Source organism: Apus apus, chromosome 26, assembly GCF_020740795.1.
Source record: "Apus apus isolate bApuApu2 chromosome 26, bApuApu2.pri.cur, whole genome shotgun sequence".
Taxonomy (NCBI): domain Eukaryota; kingdom Metazoa; phylum Chordata; class Aves; order Apodiformes; family Apodidae; genus Apus; species Apus apus.
In genome coordinates, this window is record NC_067307.1 from 1,193,955 (window position 1) to 1,214,175 (window position 20,221).

At 41.1% G+C, this 20,221-nt stretch overlaps 1 protein-coding gene across 1 annotated transcript in view; it reads left to right on the forward strand.

Annotated features, from left to right (window-relative positions):
- Positions 1-20,221, forward strand: part of EBF2 (EBF transcription factor 2) — a 135,212-nt gene that overhangs the window by 94,734 nt on the left and 20,257 nt on the right. Inside the window, exons 7-10 of the mRNA XM_051640869.1 lie at positions 2,187-2,268; positions 12,800-12,917; positions 14,672-14,802; positions 15,354-15,480. Of these exons, the coding sequence (XP_051496829.1) occupies positions 2,187-2,268; positions 12,800-12,917; positions 14,672-14,802; positions 15,354-15,480 (458 nt within the window). The remainder of the gene's footprint in view (positions 1-2,186; positions 2,269-12,799; positions 12,918-14,671; positions 14,803-15,353; positions 15,481-20,221) is intronic.

Sequence of the window (20,221 nt, forward strand, 5' to 3'; positions counted from 1 at the left end):
TCCGAGTGTGCCGGCATGCGTTGCCTTTTTCCTTCTGAAAACATTCTTCCAGATAAAATCTTGCTTAGCGAATCATGCCAATAAACAGGTCACAGGTTTTAGCATGAGGAGTCAATAAGACTTATTTGGTAGAATATATTTGCTCGGTGCTGTTCCTGAGGCATGGAGTTGTGTAGGATTTTTAGTGGAGAATACAGGGAGAAGTTGCCCCCTGAGAGCCAAGCACGGACCCGTCTCTTCCCCCAGAACCCGAGTGCCAACGTGCAGCGAGCGCAGCAGGATGTGCCCCAGGAGGAACCCCCAGCTTTTTCAGTCAGAAATGAGCAGAAAGATGGAGATAAAAATAACAGTCTGCAAAACGCACGCGCTGAAAAGAAAAATAAATATTGTTGAGATTTTAAAAAAAATGTTTGTGAGAGACTTAAGGAAAAAAGAAACATTTTAATTTAAAACGCTTGCTGGAAAGATGGTGTTTTGTGACAGTCATTTTGTATGAGGTTATCTGGGTCTTTTTATGGGTTCAATTGTCGTGAGGTTTCCGAAGGGTTTTGTTTGTTCAAGCAACATATAAATGGATCAGATCCTTCGATATTTCTTTGTGTGTTTGGGGCAGATGGAAGAGCAATACCACGATCTAAGTGGTGCAAAGAAAGTAGCGATAACAAGGGAGAGTGGATTTCTGCTTTATTGTCTTGCGTGAGGACTATTTTGGTTGTTGTTGTTGGTAAACCCTAGGAAATACACATCTTTCTCCTTTAAAGTTCTAATTCAAGGCATGAATGTGTGAGTTCTGAAGGGACTTAGGGACTGCGGTAAAAAATCGTTGTCATAGTAACAGAAAGGGAAATAGGCCTGGCTCACCTGGGACTTTAACTTACTGCAAAAGCAGATTTCTTATTTTTTTTTAAGGAAAGCACTCAGCAAGAGAAATAAATAAATAAATTGCTCTTTGTATTCCAAATCAATTCTTCAACTATTTATTTTTTCTTATCTCCAAGTTCTTTTCCTTCTAAATATATCTTAAAAGTCTTTGATTATTTTTTTTTGTTATTGTTATTTTAATCGTTGCAATTAAATCCATTTTGTCCGACAAATGGAAATGTAAAGAATCACAGAAAATATTTTCACTAGCAGTAGAGGATGCCAAAAAAATTTCTTGCCTGTTATGTCTGGATTTTGAGGACATGCTTGTTTTTTTATCCAACAAGTATAATTTTTCATGTAGTTTCTTTACCTCTGAAATTCATAAATTTAAATGGATGAGTCAGATAAAAAAGGGATGAATCCTCTCCCCCCTGGATTTCACATAACATTTTGTGGAAAAGCTTATAGAATAAGCTTTCTAATTTCTAATATAATATTTCTAATATTTCTAAATATTTCTAAACTGTACAAACTGTATGTGGGGGTGCATAGTGTTGGGTGAGCCAACCAAGCGTGCTGGAGATTCAACTTGTGTACCCGACAAGCTAAAACTCTACAGAATAATGACCCTGAGAGAGAGGCGGATGTGACAGGGCAAAAATAATTGGCACGAGAACTTTGTACAATGTTAATAGGTTTATCTGCTCGGACAGCATGAGCTTGTGTTTTTGTTATCCTCTCCAAATCTATGTAAGATTATAATCTGGACTCTCGGCAGTTCTGCTCCTCTGTTCCTGAAATCTTAATAACAAAAAACAACGGTCATGATGAAATCTCATCAGGTTCTTCTGGGAGCTGTGTTTGTTTCTGGGGTTTTTAATACATTCTGAATAGCTTCACAGCTTATCTGCCACAGAGTTGCCCCGACAGTTTTTGTAGTTTTTACAATAACATTATCCTTCTGTATTGTTTCATGGAAAATCCCTTCAGAGAGCAAAAGACCTTGTATGCAAGGGAGAGATAAAGGAAGAGACTAAAATCGTGTGGTCAGACCTGCAGTGAGGAAATGGGCATAAATCAAAGTAGATTTGTTGATTTATACCAGCCCAGCTCAGAGTGGGTTCGTCACCTTGGTTGTACTTCACCTGGTGTGTTTTTAACTTCTGTTTTGTTTTATTTCTGTTTTGTTAAGTTTTTACAGTCCTGGTCTGCTGATGCACCATCATGTGAATCACTACAGTCTATACGTTAAAACAGAATGTAGCAACACATGTTTTGTTGTGGTTAATAGAACTGACATACATGGTTCTTTATCTTTCCAGGTTCTTCTTAAAATTTTTTCTCAAGTGCAATCAGAATTGTTTGAAAACAGCAGGAAACCCAAGAGATATGAGACGGTTCCAGGTAAATCTTATAAGGCTTAGCTTTTTTTCTTCTTTTCCTTTTCCCTCTCCTCCCTCCTACATTGTTCATAATCATATGATGACAGTATATGATAAGCTATATCAGAGATGGTTAAAGTTTTTCTCCGTTTGTTGTGTTAAAACCTGTTTTTTTTCCCCCTTTTTTTCCTCTTTTTCCACTCTGAATCCCCAAGGGGAAGTGATGTACTGTACCAACCAGCAGTGGATATTTGATTTGACACCCTCGGGCAAAGCACTTGCACATACAGCTGCCCACAGCAGGGATCATGTTTGTGATACTTAGATGCCTCAGAATTTTTCAAAGTATCTCTGTACGTGGTACACAAGCCGTCTCCTCATTTCCCTCCGCTCTCTGTCTCTTTCCGTCTCTTTTGCCTTTTAACTCTCTCATGCCCTCCCTTCCAGCTTCTTTTTTAAAAGAAGAAGCCAAAATAGTGATGGTCACTTTAAGATCTCACACAGCAAAGCAACAAGACCCATGGGACAATGACCCAGCTGCTTTGCAGTGAAATCTGCCACTGGTTTCATCATCGCTGCCGCTGATGTGTTGTGAATACCAGCTAACAAAAACACAGAAGGAGGTGAAGTGTGTCGCTGGTAAAGAGGAAGGCAGACACAGGCCCCCATCTTTCATATCCTGACCTTTTAAGCAACTCTGTTTAACACATAAGTATTTTACCTATAACTTAACCCTCACAAAAATGCCAAGGTGGGGTGCACTGTCAGGTCCCTGTGGGGTGTGGAAGGTGGCACAGCAGGGAACGCTGCAGAAAAGAGGTTCTGGAACCCAGGATTGCAGTTCAGAGGGTAGGGCTGGTCCTCTATTTTGCTGGATGACCCTTGAGGAGCTATTTTTCCATGCTTTTAGTATATATTTCCACTTCTGTCAGAGGGGTTGCTCACCTTGGTGAAACTTTGGTGTCTTGATGCAGGAGATTGTTTCAGGAAGGGCATGTGTGCTTCGCCAGCCAGAGCCTTGGAAATCTGCTGGTGAAAGCCAGGACTGGCCTTGTAAATGCTGCTACTGCTTGTTACCATTATTATTGTACCTTCACTGTGGCACATCCGTGATACAAAGAGGATTTTAGCTTAGTGAAGGGGGTGTGATTTGTAGAGCCACAAGACTTGCAGCGGGTAGGTGACATCCTTAGTTTTGGCAATTCATATTTCATTGCTTGGGCACTTGCATCAGTTTCCTCATTTATAAATGAAGTTAAAACTCCACAGGAGTTTACAGAGTTGTTTAAAACTTTCCACCAAAACATGTTTTCTCAGACAAGTGATTTTTTAATTATTTTTTTACTAGCAATGAAAAATTCACAGGCAGTATATTTTTATTAAACCATTTAAGAGAACTACTGCAAAATAAAAGCTTCTGAAAGCTCAAAAAATTTAAAAGAAATAGAGGCAAAGAATATAACAGAGTTATTAATTTTTGTTCTGAGCAGAAATAAATGTAAAGAAAAATTCCTGACCAACTTAATTTTTTTCACCAGTAGTTTAAATAGACTGCAGTGACTTCTCCATTCTGTGTTTTTAAGAGATGATGAGACATGAGAAAACAGAGGTGCTCATTGTTAGGAAATACTGATTTATTTATTTTTTCAAGTGGCAGTTTCCATAAAGAAAAAACGCCAATTAGATATCATCTGCCAAGAATGAGAACAAATCTGAGAGTAAAGGCAAAGTCAGTTTATAGCATGTAAACAGATCTTGTTGGCTCTTGGAGCCAGCTAGAATAGCTGACCGTGGAATGGGATGAAACATAAACAGAGCCTCTTTTTTTTGTTGTTTTGTTATGAGTATGTAAAAAAATCTTGCAGAGGGGATCCTGATTAGCACCCAGGGATTCTAGGCACTGCCATATTGCAAATAATATTGGTTGTAATAGCCAAAATATAAACTCTGGATCCAAACACACTTGAAGACTGAAGGAATTCAGACTGGGTTCCAATCTCCTGCTACCTGCCCATTCGCTACAGTGAGCGAAACTAAAATCCTAGATTTCAATCAGGTGCTGAACAGCAGGAGGATCTGGGGTCTAATTTTTTTGGCAGAAATCTACCTCTGGTATCAGCCTTATTCTTTGTTTCACTTCTGTATCTCCACACCCAAAATAGTGATGTTAAAGAGCCTAAAGAGCTTCAAATTTCCAGTGAAACACTGAACTGGGAAAGTGAAATGCATAGTTAGTGAGGGGATGAATGCCTGCCTTCCCTCAGCCCATCCACCTGGCATGCCTCTGGGATATGAGAAAGCATGGCCTTGCTTTTGATCCTTGTACCAAAATCAGCAGTTTCTTGGAGAAGAAAACGAGCTGGGATAGACTCCTCATCTGGGTTTTCTGCCTTAGAACATGCCAAGCCGGGAAAATGGAGCCAAGTGAAACTCCCTGGTTCTGTTTTGCAGGGCTTGCTTCAACTCCTGTGCACTTTGAGGCAATGTGAGTTCATACCCTTTCAGTTTCATTGTTCAAACCCCAAAATTAATCAAGATATCAGGCAAAACCACGAGGTTTAGCTTGCTTTTTTGTGAAAACCAAAAATGTCGATGAGGCTTTTTTTTTTTAGAGGCACAAAAATGAACCCTTTGAGACAAATTGCAAAATGCTTGAGGTTTTGAGTTGAAAGCAGGATCTTCATTCAGGCTTGTTGATGAGCTTTGTTCTGGGCTACAGAGGTCAGTATGTATAAAAAAAGACACAAAAAGTAGTTCAATTGCTAAGATTTTACACATTGGGAGAGAAAAAGCTCTGTGTTCCAAAGGAAATTAGCCGTGATGAACTGTAAAGATAATTAGCAAAGACAGCTTGTTTTCTGTCTGCCTCTGTGTTTCTAAGGAGAGAGCATGACTTCCCTGGCTGTAATGAAAGTTAGGAGTGTTCTTGAATGCTCCAGTGTCTCTCTTTTCTGGATCTTCCTTTTTTTTTGGTTGATTTTTAGGGTGTTTTCTGTTTTATTTTTCAATTTGGGCAAACACTTGTTTGCCTGCTGCTTGTTGAGCATTGTCTGTCCCCTACCTTTAAAGTCAGAAGGAGGGGAAGAAAGAGATTACTTCAAGTATGAGTGGTGTGCTTGCACACTCTGAACATGGTAATTTTCATTTCAATTGTTAAGATTTACATCAGGTAAAGTAATTCATGTGCAGAATTGTATATTAGCTTTGAAAGGACAGTTGTTAGTCCTACAGGGACATACGAGCAGGGTCAAGAAGCACAGTGCAGTAGGGTACTTTATTCACTTTATGATTTAATTAATTATGTTTTATTCTTGGGCCACGTCTAAAACCTTTATTGTTTTTTCCTAATAAATGAGTTGCACAGCTGTTGTTTTTAGGGCCCTCCTTTTTGAAACATTTCCACAAATTTAACTTGCCTTATGCAGACAGTCTTCTGCAGTGATAGTCAGTGAAGTGGCTTTTTATTTCTACCTTTGTTCTTCTGCAGAACCAAATTTTCAACAAAGTAGTGCTTGTCAGGAGACATTAAGATTTTTTATAGTTATTAAAAAAAACACAGAAGAGAGAATCCTTATATCAAAGTGCTCATTTAAATTGCAGCAGGAACCTGGAACTGAAAGGGTCTCATCAAAAAACATTTTTGCTCTTTAATGGAGATTGAATGAAAGCCCAAAACTCACTGTGTTGTTGGGACTCAAATATAAATAAGAGACATGGAAATAGAGCTGTACAATGCATCTTATTGAGTTCTTCCAGCATGGAAGAATGGTTACTCATGTCTGGAAAACTGACAAGTTAATGCTTCTGATTAGAGATGGGTGTGAAGCTACACAGTTTGGGCTTGGTTTGGCTGGTCACCAAAGTTCCAGGGCGTTGGGATCCAGTCCCTGAGCCTGGCCTCAGCCTCATTTCTAGACACAAGATTTAGATGTTTTATAGTATAGCTACAATGTATTAAGCTAAACTAAATGTTAGATTTCACTTATATCACACCCATTTAAAATGGGGAAGGGGGGGGGGAAGAAAAAGAGGTGGAAAGGTTACATTAACACTGCATTGTAAATTTAATACAGCTCCAGATGCCTGAAGAGGGTTTTTTTTTAATATCATTCTTTACTTTGGAGAGCAACACCAGCTGCTTTGTGATCACATTAACCATTTGAAATTTGCTTTGATATTAAGTAGAGCTTCAAAGATACAATGAAAATCTCTTAACTTCCATTGTTTTTAATCAAATACAAAGGTTCTCTACTGTAGAAAAAATTGTTATACCTCAGAAGTTAAAGGATGTGTGATTATTATTTTTGTGGGTTTTTTTTTCCCCAATAGTAATGTAATTTTAGTGTGAATCACTCAGTGTCTCTCAGTGGTTAAAGCAGGAAAAGGGAATCTTTCTAGAACTAATGGATATTTTTGTGGTTTCTCGATGGTTGCCCAAATATGTTTGCAAATGGAGTGACATGTCCTTGTGAATTTCACTAAAGCAAATATTGATTATGTATTGATGAAAATATTTCTGAGTAAGTGGAAACTGCAACACAAACCACGCTGAAACAACCCATTTAAACCATAGGGGTGACTGCTGGAGTTCAGCTAATCTGCAGATCTGAGTGTTCATAGGTATTGTCATTGCTGTCATTGCTGTATTCTCAGTGAGTGATTCTCCCAGGAACAGAATAAAAAAATAAATTATGCCCTCCATTTAATGAGGACTTCTCTTAGAGAACTTGATTGAAGCCCAATGATACTTAACGGTAACGACCGGTGTGTCATGGGGGACAATAATTCTGTGGAATTAAGATGAGGCACTTCAGCTAAAATGCTTCAGCTGAGACCTGGTGCGAACTCATTAGACTCCTGTTGATTGGGAATTCTGCTTCATCCAGTAACAGCCTGATTAAACAGATCCTCCAGTGAGTGAATGGTACAAGGCAAAAGAGCATCAGTACTAACAGTGGTCATCTTTTAACCGACATACTTTTTTAGGAGTAAAAAGAGAAAGGTCAGCAATTGCCCTCTGTTTTCAGCAGGAATCATGATATGCAGTGTTCCCTGGCAGGTATCCCCCTCTAGGTGCTCTAGGGAGAAAGAGAAAGGAAAAATAACAAGGTGTATCCCTGGGGAGTTTTCCTTCCTGACCTCAGAGTGGTTGGATCCGTTCATCATCAGGCACATGAGCAAAGCTGGTGATGTTTGAGAATTCACCCAGCTGCCACCTTCTGATCCCAGGTGCTGAAGGATCTGTGTCATTCAGGAAAAAGAAAAATGGGCAAAAGTGGTGGGATAATATTGTGAGTTTGTCATGTTGTGGAGTATAAAGGAACAAAAAGGGATAGCAAGAGTGAAGTACGACCAGTCAAAACCAAACTCCTTTTCAGACTGACGGGGAAAGGATGTGCTGGAGAGCCCCATGGTCAGATCTGCATATGGAGAGAGAGAACTCTTGTTAGAGAGATGAATACTACACAGACTGATGTCATTACGGGAGGCTGATTTTCCAGATGTAAGCTGTGAAACAATTGCAGCTGGTATCAGCAGAGTCCAGAGCTGTTGTTGGGGGGCACATTTCTTCACCAGGTAGCAACTGACTCAAGGAAAGGTGATGTTGTGTTAGATTCTGTATGAGTAAGGGAGGGACTGACTGCAACTGCAAAATAAAAAACCAGTCAAGGAGCCTAACGTGCTCAGATCAGAAGCCCAAATAGCCAAGTGGCAGTGAGGTGTCAGAGGTGTGTACTGCCTTTTAGAAACAAACCACAGGTGGGATTCTGTTACATCTCAGGTGAGCCTTGCCAGTGGAAAGAAGGATACAATTGTATGGTTGTACCCCAGTGATTTCTTGTTTGGAATACAATATACTGGTTTAGCCACCTTCAGGAGAGAGTGAAAATGAATTTGGAACAGGTGTAGGAATGGGTCATTATGGTGACCTGGGAATGGACAAGAGCTGGGCTCAAACACTTTAGTGACATAGTAGAGAAGGGACATAACTGCTGTCTAAAAATATCCTAAGATAGATCAGATGGGAAATAATAATTCTAAAGCTAGTGTTAAGTATAAACTGACTAGGAATAAATTTAGGCTGTAAACCATCATTTCCCTGACAGTCAGGACAAGTAGGCTTTAAAACAAGAGGAGTAACAAAGGCAAAAGCTTGAAATGGTTGAAGGCAATTTTATATAAAAGTAGCTATGTGGTTTTGTTGTCTGTAATAGCAGGAGACCAGATGTCAGTGACCCAGGAGTTATCTCCTACCCCTGTGCCCCTGTAATCTGGAGAGGCCTGTTCCTGAAATGAAGGCCACGTGCGTAGGTTTTGCTGGTAGCCTGGAGTTTGCAGCAGGCTCAGGGAGGCTTTTCCCAAAGAATTCAATGGAAGTTTTGAGCAGAGAGAGGCTGCTGGCATTTTTCACATTGTTTATCTTATTCCTAATCCAACTATGAAGCAAACACATTATATTCTAGCATCTACTCCTGTATTACTTGCTCAACCAAAACGCCTCTTGACATCAATGGGAGCCTTGTCCAAGTGAGGAAAGCAGGATGAGGCCTGACATAGTTTCTTCCACCCAGCTGGAAAATAATAATAATGATTATAATTTTTTAAATCCTCATAGTAGTTATTCTTTTGAAAAGTTAAAATAACATGTTGCTGTGACTAGAGAGTTAGAAGAGAAAGTGCATCAGGAATGTAATATTGTTTCCAGATGTACAATGTCATAAAGAATTTTTTCCACACTTGGAATGGTAACAGGAATTTTTTGAGAGAGATCATTTACACAGTGATGAGATATGTTACATGTAAGTAAATGCCTGTATGCCTGGAATGTTTGTACCATATGTCTAAATAGGTGTCTGTGAGTGATACAGCTTTTATGTATATATGAAGATGTGTAGTTACTTGCATGTATGTGATTCGAAGAGGAGCATACTTTAGAATATAGAAGTATTCATATAGGTGGGGGGAAATTGTAGTACCCAGGTAGAGGTTTGTAAAGAAATACAGCATTTTGGTCTGTGAGGGGAAGTGAAAGAGGAGCAGTGCAGCTCAGAGAACCTGAGCTTAACGTGCTAAAGACAGTTTGACTGAATGTCATGGTAGGTGAACCCTCAGTTTGGTTTTTGAGCAGGGATCACATTCCAGAAATCCATCTGGGAAACAAAAACAATGTGGAGTTACAGCACATGCATTTCTTCAGTACTGCTGGGGAATTGTTGCTTGATGTCTGTGGGTTCTGAGCTAATAACAAGACCTTGCAGGTTTGCAGAGAGAATCTTAAGAACTGCTGAAAGCACCAGTGAGAAGCCTGTAACTCCCTTGCTGTTCCTGGAGATGGAACCTACAGTTGGGTGGATGAAGGAATTGGTTGTCCTCTGAAACTCCAACAGAGGAGACAGGTTGATCCACCTCATGGGCAGCACAAAATCTTTAGTCTCTAAGTGATTGTCAGATTTGGCCCTCAGCTGCAATTACCAGAACCCATGGCCTACCTGGCATATTTTGATGTTCTCGGATCATTCCCTTAGGATTACATTTTGCATTAGCTGCTGATTTTAGGTAAAAGACCATTAACTGAATAGGCATAGAAGCCAAATTACCATACACAAGAAGTAGGCCAGGAAAAAAAAAAAGCAGCACCAAAATCATTTCCAGTGATTTGCCAGTGCTGTGCACAGAGCTGAGAATTTAAATCTCCAAGGAAGTTTGCACATCACCTTTCATCAGCACTAAATATAGGTTTTTTTTTTTAATTAAAAAAAAAGACCTGACATATTTTATGATGTTAGGAGAACAAGTGTTACTGATAAATAAATGTTCAGAAGGGTATTGGCAAAAATGCATAGAAATGGTTAACAAGGTAATGGTAAGAAACGTTGACCTTGATTTGTTTAGCTAAGATGTAAAGATTTTTGAAGGTCAAAGGTGTTCTTGTGTAGTGTTTTGGAGTCTAACTGTGTCTGACCCTCTAACATTAAGCTGCTGTGGCCTGCAGTTTTGAAGAGTGAAGCAAACCAGGGGGAAAGAGAGAAGGGGGAGAGAACAGGAAATGGAGTGAGGTGTTTCAGGAAGTTGTCAGGAGTTGACTGATTGATTCCAGATGGAAAGGGTCACCCTTCATGACCCAGGAAATACTCACTGGGGGAAAGCAGTTGGCTTGTGAAAGGGAAGGGCCTGGGAGCTAGAGACCATAGTGGAATGCACATTCCTCTTCCTTTTACCCATAAAACATTGGTTTTTAATCTTAGTATAAAACAATTGGATTGTCATCTTCACCAGGCAAGAGGGAATGAGGGGAGCAAAGTGAAGAAGTTCAGCAGTGTCTGTGATCTCTCATGTTCTTACTCCACATCACTGATAATGGGCTGGCTCGTAGTGTCATAGCAAAGATGACAAAGGTCTCAGCTGAATTCAACAATACCTTAGAGATTACTGCAAACAAGGACCAAAACGTTGAGAAGGCTCTGGTCCAGATCTGATCTTCCCATTTTGTCCTGTATTTATTTACCTAAGGTCCCAGCCTGTGAAATGCCAAGTGGCTGTGACCCTCCTATGATGAATGGGAGAGGTAAATAAAACTGGAACCGCTCATGGAGAGAGGTCTAAAAGTGGATCACCAGAGAGGGTAGTGATAGCACAAGGAGTAAGGGTTTTAAACTGAAAGAGGGGAGATTTCAGTTAGATAGTAGGAAGAATAATTCTTTGCTGTGAGAGTGGTGAGACCCTGGCCCAGGTTGCCCAGGGAAGCTGTGGCTGCCCCATCCCTGGCAGTGTTGAAGGGCAGGTTGGATGGGGCTTGGAGCAGCCTGGGCTGGTGGGAGGTGTCCCTGCCCATGCAGGGCGTTGGATCTGGATGATCTTTAAGGTCCTTTCCAACCTTCACCATTCTTTGATTCTGATTCCTGCTGGCTGAGGGAACAGAGGATTCTCACCACTATGTCTTGGGCTTCTCTGTGCTACAGGGATCCTTACAACTCTTACTGAAATGTGGCTCTTGTGTTGTGCACAGCATTTACACCCACATGGTTATTCAGGCAGGGAATGTGTCTTGAGGTCTGCATGTATTATGAAGATCTCATACTGAGAGCATGTGGGTGTGTGTTTATCACATAGGTACCGTGTGTCTGTGAGGTCAGATATGTATATATTATATAGTGAAACTGTATATATAGGATACCCTTTTTATTTACATTTGGTTACAATTTGAACACTTGTCGTAAATATTTCAGACACTGGAATAATTCAGGTCTATTCCCCTGTTGTCACAGTGTGCTTTGTGCTGGCCAGTGAGAGATTAAAATTTATTTCCATTGTTTAAGGGAAAATAATGAAGTGCATCTGAGTGGGCTCAGCTATGTCATGCGGGAAACGTTCGCCTTGGATTTTGGAGTCTCACTCCACCCAAAAGTGCAATGATGAAATCAGCTGGCACACAAAAGCAACACATTTTGTGACAAGAATGCTTGAGAAGTAGGAGAGTACAGCATGACAAGAGCCTTTTGGAATGAATTAAACTTGTGTCAAGAAAGAAAGTATACTTTAAGCTAGCATAATCCTGCAGGGGGGCAAGGTTTCCCCTGCTCTATGCCGAGTAGGGTTTTATCAACAATTGGTGCTTGACATTCTCTTACCTAGACTGTGACAACTGTGTGTGTGACAATTTGTGACCAAATCCAGGGGCAGATTCTCAGTAGCTGGGCATGACTCTGGCTGTGTGGCACTGAGTGGAGTTAAGCTGATTTACACCAATGGTCAAAATCTGAAAGTTTCAATAAGTTGCATCTTCTTTCAGCAGTTAAAACAGGGTGTTTTTTTTCCTAGGAGTTTGTGGTGTAAAGGCACATATATTTCTGGATTTATTAGGTACTGTATGGTAGAGGGAGAACTAACTGGAATTATTAACATATACAGTTACTTTCTCTAAGAATTCATGGGCCTGGCAGCATAAGTCATGGATGCTCAGGTTTAAAAACTGCTGCTTGATTTGAGGTCCTTGGGCTCAGAGGATTTTCAAGAGGCACTAAGCATGCACAGGTCAAAAAGCTGGGCTGGTATCAGGTACTGTTTTCACAAAGTAGGAGTTTCCATTTTGCTCAGTCAATGGAGACCTGTCTTTCCAGAGCAGATGCAGATACATTTGCACGTCTGTGCAGTGCAGCAGATGGCTCTGGATCTGCATGTCTGTAGCAGAGGGCAAATCACTGTGGTGCTCTGCAGCCTGCCCTCCTGGTTGGTGCATACAGACCTCTTTGCCATCAGCTATGCTACGGTGCATCACAGGAAACCAAATTTAGGGCCATCTGCAGTAGCTGGTTCATTATACAGTGAGGACTTTATATGGCCCTTAGGATGCAACGTGAAATGGAATTCATGCATAGAATGAAGGCTGAGAGTATTTTCTTCCCTTCTTGTTAGGGAGTGAACCCTGCAGGACGTGATGCCATTTGACAAACAGAACAGTTTTAACTAAACTGAATCATTAATACTTAACAACTTGAATTTCAAAGCAAATTGTTTACCTGCCTCCTTTTCCTTCTCTTTTTCAAAACACCCAGGTTGTGCTATCCACAACAGTGAATGTTGATGGGCACGTGCTGGCAGTGTCTGACAACATGTTTGTTCACAACAACTCCAAGCATGGACGGAGAGCAAGGAGACTTGACCCCTCAGAAGGTAGGATATTTCTATGAAGAACAGGACACGAATGCAAAAGCATCTTGCCCATTCTTCAATTTCTATTTGTTTGCAGGAGGGAAGGAGAGCTAAGGGGGAACTGCATAACCTCAGGGGGTTCAGAGAAAGAAGAGGCAGGAAAAGTGTCTACTGCATGCAAAATATGATCCTCTTAACATCTAAGGGGCTGGCTCCCCCTTCCCTCCCTCAGTTTATTAATTAGCTGGAACTGCAAAGATGAAAAACACAGAAACACTAAGTATTATCTAAATTTCAGCCTTCTCGTTCAGCTGGGGTAGATTTGATTTCAGGCAAATTAGGCAACATGACATCTTAGTTAAACAGAACTGTTACAGCACAAGATGTGTATGAAAAAGTGTCACTAGTTCCCTTAAACAAACTATGTGCAAAGCATAACAATGCACAGAAGGAAGCTGACACTAATTGATTCTAGTTTGTTTGGCTAAGCAAGACTCATGGCCAGCTACAGGATGGGTTTTGGACTATATTAAAGCAATTACCAATACTTGTATCTGTTAAGCTTCAAAATGCTTGGCCCCTCCTCTCCCTCTTCCCACACATTCATTACCAGCACATTCCACCTCTCTCACAGACAGTTCTCCAAATTACTGGAAAATGCTATCAGTGTCTGCTTTGCCCTCCCCTGCAGCTAGTGAAAGTGAGAAGAGCTAGTGATGTTAGTAGAAAAGACAAGCAAGGATATTATTTCATTATAATGTTTTGCTGCCCCACTTCTTAACTGTGCCCTGTATCAACCTAAAAGAAGAATTAATGAACTGGAAGAAAATGATTGAATCAGTAAAGAATTCAGAGTGGTGTTAATTCTCCCCCAGCGGGCAGTGAAATGGTAGAAGGAAAATCCCAGGATTCCTAGCCTAGGAAGCCATCCAGTTTTTCCTTGACTGATTGGATGTGATTGACTGGCTGTTCAAAGGAGTCTCATGTTTTTGGAGCACTGCCAAAGTTCCCCTCCACCTCTGACCCTGTCAACATTGGGAATGGAGTGATGGATTGACTTTGGTTATGGCCTGGAAACCATATTGGGTTCCTGATGGGATGTATAGTCCAGAGGCCTTGAACATATGGAAGAGAGAAGAAAAAAAAACCTACTCTGTAAAATCCAGAAAATTATTAGAAATTGTGTCCTGATAGGAACTGGAAGAAACATTTGATAGTCTCATATCCTTTCTACCTATTGATAAACTTAATAAATCTTAATCTCCCTCTCTTTCCACAGGGTTTAGCTTTTGTGTGAGCACATGCTAATGAGTGGGGGCTTTTTTAAACAGCCTCTGCACAATCACTTAAGCATTTCATTTTTACACCCACTGCAGTTGGCCTGTTAGGCTTTAACGACACGATGTTAAGTGCTGGTAATGAATAGGCAAGTAATTAACACTAGCAAGGCAGAAAACATACTTTTACTTATTTATTTATTATTGGGCTTCATGGAATGGTACAGCAGCCTTCATGGGTGAATGGCTGGAGGGGACTTGTCCTAGGCCTTTGTCAGCAGCAGGGAATTCTTGTGAGCTGTGAAGCAGAAACTCCAGTGGGCAGGGGAAGCTGCTCAAAGCTACAGTTTGCATCAGGATGATTGAGGACTGCTCAGTGTGCACAGAACCTGCTGCAAGGGTTTGCACCCAGTGTTGCAAAGTCTCAAAGCTGGGTGAGGGGAAGAAAAAAACCACCACCATAACCTGAAGTTCTGCTGTCTGCTTTGTTTTGTTTAGCCACACCGTGCATCAAAGCAATCAGCCCGAGTGAAGGCTGGACCACAGGGGGAGCCATGGTGATCATTATTGGAGACAACTTCTTTGATGGGCTGCAAGTTGTCTTTGGAACCATGCTTGTATGGAGTGAGGTAGGTAGAGGTGCCTCCCTCTTGCTACACTGAAGAAACACTCATTTTCTGAGGAAAGCGTGGAGGAAACAGTGTTAATTCCTGTTCCAATAGTGGTACAAAAATGGTGGTGGTTAAGGCAGGCCACACAAACCTGTGTGAGGGAAATTCAGGGAACAGGTTTTATCTGTGGAACTCTTGGCTGTGGGATAGTCTTTAGGCCAACTGCTCAGTATGCAGAATGGAATTGAACCATTCTATGTGTTTGGAGACAGATAAAGGCAAAGAAGTAAAGGAAGGGTTAGATTTTGGGAAGGAGGAAGAATTCCCTCTGGGTCCAGACATAAGCCAGCAATTAACCAACAGGCATAAGCAGTACAATTTTCCTTATCACAATTTATCCTAAAACATGTCTTCCTCTCCTGGAGGCAAGAAACTAGACCAGGTGTATCACTTGCCTGCTCTGTAGTGTCTCCTGTATAGGAATAAGCAATACATTTGCTTAAAGCATGTTTGCAGGGGGGGAAACACAGCCATGACATAACAGTGCCTCTCCTTTTGTGTTTCCCTAGCTTATCACACCTCATGCCATCCGAGTGCAAACACCTCCACGTCACATTCCAGGGGTGGTTGAAGTGACATTATCATACAAATCCAAGCAGTTCTGCAAAGGAGCACCGGGCAGGTTTATTTACACAGGTAGGTGATTTGCACTAGAGGAGCTCCAGCTCACAGCCTCTTTGTTTTGGTAGCCAGTGTTGACAACTCCCTGCTTGTTTGCTTGCTTTCTTTAGCCTAATGCTGTTTGAAGGCCACTCTGCTAGTGGTGACATTTGGACACCAGGACATAGCTTCATTGTTGTGCAGGGGTGCTCAGGCACTGGTACTACATGTTAATATTTTCTCCAGATTAAAGCTCATGCTGTTTTGATAAGTGTCTGCCTATAGATGGATTGAATGGACAGACAGCATAGCATTGTTCTACATACTGGAATATGTTTTATTTATAACTGTATTTATTCTCCATTTTCCTCTCACTGGGGGTAACCTTTCATTTTCAAGGTAATCCCAGAGGACAAGGGAGAGCATCTTGTATCAAGACAAGCCAATGAACTGAGTGAAAAATAAATGTTGGGCTTTTTTAATTCTTAAATGTATTATCAACTTATTTAGTGCCCTGTATTCACCTCTTCTAGCTGGAGAACATTATAGATCTGAAAAAAAATAAATCAGGTGGGACCAGAAGACCATCTCCTTGCACTGTCAGCATCAGCAGTAAAAATGATGGCATCTAATGTATAGACTAAAGTTTCTGAAGCCTGACTGAAGAGTAATGGTGCACTGAGTTCTAAAGGGTGGATTTATATTTAAGTTGAATGACTTTGCTGTCACCAAATCATACTCAGGTTTCTCAAAATTGAAGGATTTATTTAATTTTTTTAAGCCTCTTTCTACCAACAATCTTCACTAACCAATCTTTGCAGATCATAATTGTTACATTTTAAATCGTATTTAACTAAAAAATAATAATGAAGCTCCAAGACATTTTTTATTAAAAACTTGAAGGTAAAAACTTGAATACTTGTTGAATGAATTAGAATTTTTCCCAAAGTGGAAACATTTGACTGAAAATCTGACACTTCAGGACGTTAGAAAGAACCAATGATTTGTCAGGCTCCTGTTACTGTCTTATGCCAGTTTATATATCCTTTGTTAGTACACATGCTAAGTTAGTGATCAGTTATGTATGTTTAAAGGCATTTTATTCACTGAGACATTGATTCATGTGCAGTGCAGGGCTTGTAGGGGCTGCACTAGCCCCGGTGTGGTTACTTTCAGAGAGGGGGAGTGTGTTAGTTCTTTACTTGTTATTACAGGTTTAAATGTGAAGTTGTTTTATGCCATTTTCTGCTTCTTGAGACCTTGCTCTGGCAGTGCCTTCAGCACAAGCATTACTGGGGGCCACCAGCTCTGTGCTGTTGGTAGCTGTGCTGAAGGAGGTTTAGGAATTGAGTGATAGAGAGATGTGTAATAGAAAAGTCTTCTCATTATTGTAAAGCTGTTCTAAATGGCAGGCTTACTTGTACCAGCTAGGGGGGACTTGAGTCAGACTGCAGTGCAGTTCTTTGACATGGTAATTAGAGTGCTTCCACAAAAAAGGACATGAAGATGTATGTAGGAGCCAGCAGAAGAGAAGAAAGTTAAATATACTATCCCTGGTTTACTGCTGTTGTTGGCATGGGGATATCTGTTTGCATTCTCTGAGGAGTGAGTGGGTGCTCACTGCCATATGCTACCAGCAGCTTTTCACAGAAGAGGCTGAGCTGTTAGAGCAAGGGGAGAGCAGACAACTTTTCAATCTGTCTAGTCAAGAACCTGCAGTTCTCCCACCATGGCAGGCAAAATGAGATAAACACAGCTATTAGGTTAGAGGCTCACCTGTGTAATCAATTCCCCCAGGTTGTTGCTGCTAGTATCAGTAAAAACAACTTCTAAACTATGAAAATAACAGGGTGGCTTTTTTTGTTTTCGTTCTGCTTTCCGTGGCTCTGCTCTCAGAAAGCTGCTGTGATTCTGAAACAGTCAAGGTCCTTCTGCCTGCTTTAGGACTTCCACAACACCTTTTCAACCTTTTGACCAATTTCTGAGATTTTATCAGAAAGGCAGGAGCATCAAAGATGCAGAGTTCCAGCACATTTTTGTGAAACTGGAAAATGATAAGAGAGATCTAAATGAATCCTCCACTGAAAGAAAGGGTGAAGAGCTGAGCCATGTTATTAGACAGCAGAGAAGCTACCAGAAAACAGCCTCAGGAAACCAGATTGTTTAGATGCCACTGCCCATAAAATGCAGATGTACATGGATAGCAGGCTGCAGAAGGGCTGCTAGTTGTTGGGTAGAGTGCAGCAGAAAAGTATATAAAATATTGAAGAGGACAGTTCAATAGGTTTTATAAGTTATTAAGCTGGTCCTGTGCATCCCAACAAAAATCTGGGGTCTTTTTGTAGTAATTGAACTTCATTATTTTCTTGGTATCATAGAAGTATAGAATGTCTTGGGTTGGAAGGACCTCTAAGGCCATCTAGTCCAGCCTCCCTACAACAAGAAGGGTAATCTCAGACTAGAACAGATTGCAGGTACTTCTAGTACTTCATCTTGCTGTATATTCCTCTGAGCTGACACGAAGTTTGTAGGTAACGTAGCAGGGAATGCAGGAAGGTTGGAGACACAAATAAGACACCTTCCCTCCTGGCTTGTATTTGCCACTATAAAGGAGAATTTCTCCTCTAAATCCCTTCCCTTTACATTCAGCCTAGGAGGCTGAGAAGTGTGAAATCCTGCAAACTAAAAGTGTGGGAAGATGTCATTCTGTCAGAACTAGTAACACAGCAGCAACCAGCAGCCCCCCTGCTCTCAGGGTCATGTTGTATTAACTCCTTCATAATTAATAAGTCCTGAGATACAACCTCACTGAAAAGCATGAAGGGTCAAGTCATATGAAAAACAGTGAGTGGTTGGCTACAGGTACTTCCCAGGTATAACAAGAATAATTATTGATATAAAACCAGACTTCAGAATGTCCACCAGGGCCTTGCTGCATCAGGCATGGGCAACCAGTTCCAGAAAGCCACGTCCTTCCAGTTTGAACATGAGACCTTGCTACAGAAGGACAAAGAAAGCTCAACCACTTTCCTGGAGTTACACAGGAAAGCTGAAGATAGCCAAGGAAAGAGATCTCTCAGGTTCTAGTAATATCCTTTTGTCCTGGTTTGAGCCAGGATAGAACCAATTTTCGTTCCAGTGATTTCACTTTTCAGTTAAGTGTCTTCTAAGTAGCCTTAAACCCTGACACTTTTAATCACCAGGCCACCAATGCTCTTCTGAAACATGGAAACAGAAAAGCAATGATCTTGGTCAATGTTGTATCTGCCCCTGCCTTCAAAAGGTAATATACAATCACATATTAGTGCTCGACCTGATTATACTTGAGGTCTTTTTTTAGAGCCACAATAATGCAGATTGTTTGAAGAAGAAAATGACAAACTGCTGAAAAGATGAATATAAAAAATAAGATATAAATTTCAAGGGTAAATCTAAATGCCACAGTGGAGCTGTTATGGGAGCTCATCTGCGTCCTGTAATGTGTATTTATAACGGGCTCCTTGCACAGTGTGCTGTGCTGGCAGTGCTGGAGTTATGGTTCTGTCAGCATTTCCACTCCTAAGTGCTATCATTCAGGTGCTGCAACTCAGCCATCAAATTCCTCTCACCACCAAAATGTGATGTGTGGACCTTTTCCATAAGGTTCCCAGATGGAAAACTTTTATGAGTGAAACCAACAGGATTCTATGGACATCTAACAGTGTACTGGAGAGTACAGCAAATACCTAGAGAAATGGCTTGTTTTATGGTAATAGCAGTTGCTGAACCGACTTACATACTGCAGTAGTTAAGCATCTACTTGAAGTGAGAGATAAAAAGTCTATTTTTAAATCACCACAACTAAACATTTAGTCCCTGTGTGTACCTTAATCTGGTGAGACTATGGGCTACACATACATCTTCAGCTTCTGAATTACTTTTCTTTCATCAGCTGTTCCTGGCATAATAAGACATTTGTTCTCTGCCTCTAATCCAGCAGTAGCCTCATACTCTGCTTTTAATACTGCACAAATTTAATACTCTGCCACTGTGAGGAGTTCCATTATAGTTCCCTTGACTTTAATAACCCTTACATCAGTTTACGCCAGCTGAGGATGTGTCTCGTAGGCTTTTATATCTTCAGTTTGATCACAGCTCTGCATTTACTGTCTCATAGAGATGCTAACCTGGCAATGTGTATATCAGGGAGATTTTGAACATAATTTTTCCTTGCCGAGCAGAAATCCTCCAGGGGTTAAGTTGTCAGAGCAATGCAATATAAAATAATCTGTAGGATATGTTGGACTCCCAGGTTGTGCTGTGCGAGTCTCTATGCCAGGTACCAGGGATAGGAGGGTACTGGTTTGCTAAAGCTTGTAAGTACCTTTGAAAAGGTCTTGTTATCTCCTTGTGGGAACAACACTCAGAAGAATGCGGTGAGCTCTGCAAATTGGAAGAGCAAGATCACTTGGCCAGAACACAACTGCTGTGAAGGAAACATTTGCAGAGACCAGCCCCTGCCTCTGCTGTAGCCTAGTAAAGGCACATGGAATGGGAGGAATGCTGTGTGGGGAGCAGGGTGTTTGCAGCAGCTACCAACGCAGCAACCCCAACCCAGGAGCCCTGCAGTGCCCTTCTGGCATCTTCCTTCCCACCTGGGACCACAGCATGTCCCCTAGAGCAGGCTGCCCAGTGTGGATGTGCCTCCCAAGCCCAGGGGAGCAGGGTTATAGCAAGTGTTTTATTCTGTAGGGTCAATACCAAGCATCCTTTACTGCTGCCTTGAGTGAAGGTAGTC